This window comes from Gymnoscopelus microlampas, assembly GCF_963454915.1.
Source record: "Gymnoscopelus microlampas genome assembly, chromosome: 2".
Classification (NCBI taxonomy): domain Eukaryota; kingdom Metazoa; phylum Chordata; class Actinopteri; order Myctophiformes; family Myctophidae; genus Gymnoscopelus; species Gymnoscopelus microlampas.
The window spans coordinates 60,145,898-60,151,349 of record NC_139939.1 but is presented as its reverse complement, the minus strand read 5'-3'; the positions used below and the strand labels follow the sequence as shown (position 1 = coordinate 60,151,349).

Genomic DNA, 5,452 nt, shown 5'->3' with positions numbered 1-5,452 from the left:
TCTGTGTCAAAGTTAAAGATAGTTCTCCCCCAAAATATTTTTTTTCCCTCTAATCGATTAGTCACTTCATGGAGACTTGAACCCATGGATATTCTTTAGTTTTTGTCTCATTCCTAAGACAGCAGCGGTTCCGGTAGGAGACACAAAGAGACTCCTTTTTGTCTCCTACCGGAACCGCTGCCTACCGGTCCACTGGTCATCAAATTATTGGCTTAGGAATGCAACAAAAAGATGAAAAAAAATCCATGAATTCAAGTCTCCATAGGGTGACTAATTGATAGAAAAAAAGTATTTTTTTGGGGTGAACTATCCAAACCCTGAGGTTTAAATTAGTCCTCCATTGACAACCACATGCACACACACACACACACACACACACACACACACACACACACACACACACACACACACACACACACACACACACACACACACACACACACACACACACACACACACACACACACACACACACACACACACACACACACACACTGGTCAAAATGCCTCCAGTTTATTCACTGTACTGGTCTGTAGGAAACAGTTGTGTTCAGAAACACTATTCACATCATATTATACAAAAACATAGAAAAATAGCCATTGTATGTACAGCTGCTGGCATTCATACAATACAATGATAAAATATATTACAAATATGATGAAATGTTTTAATAAGTGCTTAAGGCAGCTGTGGGAAACCTTGTCTGGCACCTGATCACAACACTTCACAGATCATCCTTCCATCTACCTAATTTATACTAGAAAGTATAGCTATAGCCTATACAGTTTCATGCATAATCACAACAAACGTACAACATATATTAAGGATAACCATCAAAACTCTTAGAAGTGCTTAAGGAATCAATTTACAATAAAATACAAAATTATATAATCTGTAATACGTGTGGCTACAGCGTCATTGTAGCGACAGTTGTTAGCATAGCGACGTGTTGCTAGCTTGTAGCGACATCGTCGTGCGATGGAGCGGGCCTATAAACAATTTGTAGCTCCGCCTCCAGTGTGTCTATAAAAGGTGTTCATCTCTCTAGCTCCGCCTCCAGTGTGTCTATAAAAGGCGTTCATCTCTCTAGCTCCGCCTCTAGTGTGTATATAAAAGGTGTTCATCTCTCTAGCTCCGTCTCTAGTGTGTATATAAAAGGCGTTCATCTCTCTAGCTCCGCCTCCAGTATCTCCCCCCAGGTCTCCAGGTCCAGAGGACACATCCTCCGGTCCCGCAGCTCGTCCGCTGACCTCACGTTGCTATAGCGACCTCTCAGCCAATCCCTCTTCAGGAAGCTCCGCTGGTAGTTCCTCACCAAGGTCACCTGTTTAATGAAAGGTGAAAGGTCACCTGTTTAATGAAAAGGTGTAAAGTTAACCCTTCAGGGGTTCCTAAACATTACAGTTAGAGACCCCAAAAACACGTTTGATATCTTCCTGGGACCCAATTATGCTTTATATCCTACCAGGACCTCTAGTACTGCTAGTTTTATATCCTTCTAGGACCTCTAGTATACTGCTAGTTTTTATCTCCTACCAGGACCTCTAGTACTGATAGTTTTTATATCCTACCAGGACCTCTATGCTGATGGTTATATATCCTTCTAGGACCTCTAGTACAGCTAGTTTTTATCTCCTACCAGGACCTCTAGTAGGTCTACTGATGGTTTTATCTCCTACCAGGACCTCTAGTACTGATGGTTTTATCTCCTACCAGGACCTCTAGTACTGATAGTTTTATCTCCTACCAGGACCTCTAGTACTGATAGTTTTATCTCCTACCAGGACCTCTAGTACTGCTGGTTTTATGTCCTACCAGGACCTCTAGTACTGATGGTTTTATCTCCTACTAGCAGTACTAGAGGTCCTGGTAGGACATAAAACCAGCTGTACTAGAGGTCCTGGTAGGACATAAAACCAGCTGTACTAGAGGTCCTGGTAGGACATAAAACCAGCTGTACTAGAGGTCCTGGTAGGACATAAAACCATCTGTAGTAAACTAGACGCTCTTTAATAACAGAGGTTATGTGAGCGGTCGGTCGTTCACTCGCCTTCCAGGACAGCCCGTCTCTCCTGTCCCTGTCGACCTCTCTCTGACAGACGGTCCTGACAGACAGACAGGGGTTCTTCCACAGGGCGTCCATCTCCTGGATGACCCGGTGCCACAGCCTGCAGGTCAGAGAGGCCTGGACCAGGCTCTGAGCGTCCAGCTCACTGAAGATCCTCACGCTCATCTCTATGGGCAGCGTCTCCGCAAAGTTGTGGAGGCGGCAGGACGAGGAGGATGACCCTTCAGCGGAGGTCAAGAGGTTACGGGAGGACGATGACCCTTCAGCGGGTGACTGTGGGACAGGCGGCAAGCATTTAACACATTAAAATCAGGAACGCATCTGTGTAACCACTTTAACCCATTGAGACCTGAAGCCGATTCTACATGTCTCCTAAATCTCAACAGTGTTCTGAAAAACGTATGTTTCTATATTAGTGGTGCTCAATCTTTTTCATGTCAAGGACCCCCAAAATTATATGTATTTGGCCGCAGACCCCCATCAAAATATGTTGTTCCAGGGACCCCCCAGAAGCGAAGAATAGAGTTAAAAATGTTCGCTTTAAACAATATACATTCAAAGATGTGCACACATTTTCACGTTTTTTCAAAAATAGCAGATCTACAAGCTCACAGCGCGGCACTCGGTGCCGCGCTATGAGCTTGTATATCTGCTATTTTTGAATAGCCCAAAGTGTAAAATAATGCTTTTTAGCTCGAATCTAAAAATGACACAGTTCCAGGTCTTAATGGGTTAACCATTATTTTATACTTTAGCTATTTGGGCAAATCTTTTAATATTTACATTATTTTTAAGTCAAATCTTTGCTTCTGGGGGGATTCCACAAATGTCTTCTAAATCCTAATATTTAAGAAAAGGAAAATGTTGCTATAATATCAGTGGTTCTCAAACACAGTATGCATGGGTAAAATTGAAGCCATGGGTGTGGTTAATGTATGATTTGTAATAATAATCAAAATCTACAAAGTAACTAGTAACTAAAGTTTTCAAATAATTGTAGTGGAGTAAAAGTATAATATTGTTAGTGGATGAGTAGAAGTAAAAAGACTTAAAATTGGAAATACTCCAGTAAAGTAAAAAATACCTAAAAATAAATAATAACCTTTATGGGACGACTTCTTCTTTCATAGATATAATAAACATTGGAGCGGTTCTGCATAGTAGCATGAAGGGTAACAGCGCCACCTGGGGGAAGAACAAAGAAGACACATCTGTATGATTAATATTATATTATAATACTTTTATTAGGAAAGTGTCTCTCTCACACACACACACACACACACACACACACACACACACACACACACACACACACACACACACACACACACACACACACACACACACACACACACACACACACACACAGTCTCTTTCTCTGTGTCTCTCTCTCTCTCTCTCGTTGTCAGACAAGAGTGTTGGATCCCACAGATATGAAGACAAGCCCCCCCTAGATGTATTTGACATGTTCTATCTCTACGAGAGTCCCCAGATTGCACTGAGATGTCAGCTCCAAAGCCCGTATTTCTCCAAACATGTACAAATACTAAATTTAAGGTGTTTACCCGCTTGACCCAAATGTTAACTAGGTGTCCGTTGTGTTTGTACAATGTATTAGTCCATATGTTTCAATAAAGAAGTGTTTTAATCCCGTCTGTGGCCGAACGTCATTCCCCCCTCCTCGTTTACCTCCTGATTACATTGAGTGTAATTCCGGCTTTCACCGGATGCGCCCCGTCAGTCCCACCCATTGAGAACTTCCCACAGAATCGGCCACAGATGGGATTAAAACACTTCTTTATAGATAAATATAGACTAATACATTACACAAATACTCCGGACACCTAGTTAACATTTTGGGCAAGCTGGTAAGCACTTTATATTTAGTATTTTACATGTTTGGAGAAATACGGGCTTTACTGGTGACATTCCAGGGCCAACTGGGGGGGGGGGGGGGGAGCTAAGACTCTTGTCGAGATAAAAAAAATTGATCAAATACATAATATATAAGTTCAGGAACAGCTACTGACGTGTAACGTGAACATATTTGCATCAAGACTATCATATGGATTTTATTTTATTGAGTCTGACTTTTATGGTTTCATATCTACAATATGACTAAATACATCTATGATATTCTTCTAGATCCAAGGCTACTAACATTATAGTAGATAGTGTAATGATAGATCTTTACCTAGCTCTGGTTCAGAGCGTTAGTGAGTTCCCTCTAACGCTCTGGAAGACCCCTCGCTCTGCGCATGTACAAGGAATTCCACTGTCCTGCCAGCGTTCAACTATAGTGAAAATAAACAAAACCATTTCGCTACTCACCGAAGCAAAGGCTGTTTTGTGTTGTTGAAAGTCTATTCTCGGAATGCGCAAGCCTCTCAGCACCCCACCTACTCTGTAAAATACACTTTTTGGGCAGAAAATAAAATATGTCAGCGAAACTGAAATTATTCGTATTTACTCCACAGTGCCCTCTACATTTTGGTTAATGGTAAGTTCAAATCCCCCAGATCGGTAGAGGCACTGTGGAGTAAATACAAATAATGTCCGTCTCGCTGACATATTTTATTTTCTGCCCAAAAAGTGTATTTTACAGAGTAGGTGGGGTGCTGAGAGGCTTGCGCATTCCGAGAATAGACTTTCAACAACACAAAACAGCCTTTGCTTCGGTGATTAGCGAAATGGTTTTGTTTATTTTCACTATAGTTGAACGCTGGCAGGACAGTGGAATTCCTTGTACATGCGCAGAGCGAGGGGTCTTCCAGAGCGTTAGAGGGAACTCACTAACGCTCTGAACCAGAGCTAGATCTTTACCTAACATTATAGATAGTGTAATAGATCTTTACCTAACATTATAGATACTGTAAAGTAATAGATCTTTACCTAACATTATAGATAGTGTAATAGATCTTTACCTAACATTATAGATACTGTAAAGTAATAGATCTTTACCTAACATTATAGATAGTGTAATAGATCTTTACCTAACATTATAGATAGTGTAATAGATCTTTACCTAACATTATAGATAATGTAAAGTAATAGATCTTTAAATACCTTCAACGTGGTGAACGGTTTGTTGTGACAGTTCTTCTCAGCTGGGCGTTTAAAGGTCTCCTTGTTGTTTACTACGCACACCGATGACGTCACTACGCCGACTACTGCGCATGCGCGGAGAACCGCATGCGCATGCATACCGCCACCTACTGTACTGGAGTAATTTCGGTCGGTAGTGTCCGGCTCTTTCCTTATTTTTATTTTTTTTACAAATTATTTAAAACAAAAATTAAACCAAAAGTAATTTTGAGGGAAATTGTGGAATTCCTTTTTTATGTTTTTATTTTTATTGTTTCATGACCCAAATGAAAAGTCTA

The 5,452-nt window shown here is 41.0% G+C and overlaps 1 protein-coding gene across 1 annotated transcript; it reads right to left on the bottom strand.

Moving 5' to 3' along the window:
• Nucleotides 1-498: 498 nt before the first annotated feature.
• On the bottom strand, nt 499-5,227 carry fbxo48 (F-box protein 48). Its single transcript, XM_084081632.1, has 4 exons — nt 5,136-5,227; nt 3,172-3,254; nt 2,052-2,342; nt 499-1,325 (listed from the first exon to the last, which is right to left on the bottom strand). The coding sequence occupies exons 2-4, from the start codon at nt 3,226-3,228 to the stop codon at nt 1,164-1,166; spliced, it is 510 nt and encodes a 169-aa protein (XP_083937758.1). The 5' UTR covers nt 3,229-3,254; nt 5,136-5,227; the 3' UTR covers nt 499-1,163.
• Between the last annotated feature and the right edge of the window lie 225 nt (nt 5,228-5,452).

Bases quoted from the DNA above. Each gene is read 5' to 3' on its own strand.
- fbxo48 (XM_084081632.1), bottom strand. From the start codon at position 3,228: ATGCAGAACCGCTCCAATGTTTATTATATCTATGAAAGAAGAAGTCGT. The intron at 2,343-3,171 runs GTTATTATTTAT...CCTGTCCCACAG, and splicing joins GAAGAAGTCGTCCCATAAAG to TCACCCGCTGAAGGGTCATC. The intron at 1,326-2,051 runs GCGAGTGAACGA...TTCATTAAACAG, and splicing joins GAGACGGGCTGTCCTGGAAG to GTGACCTTGGTGAGGAACTA.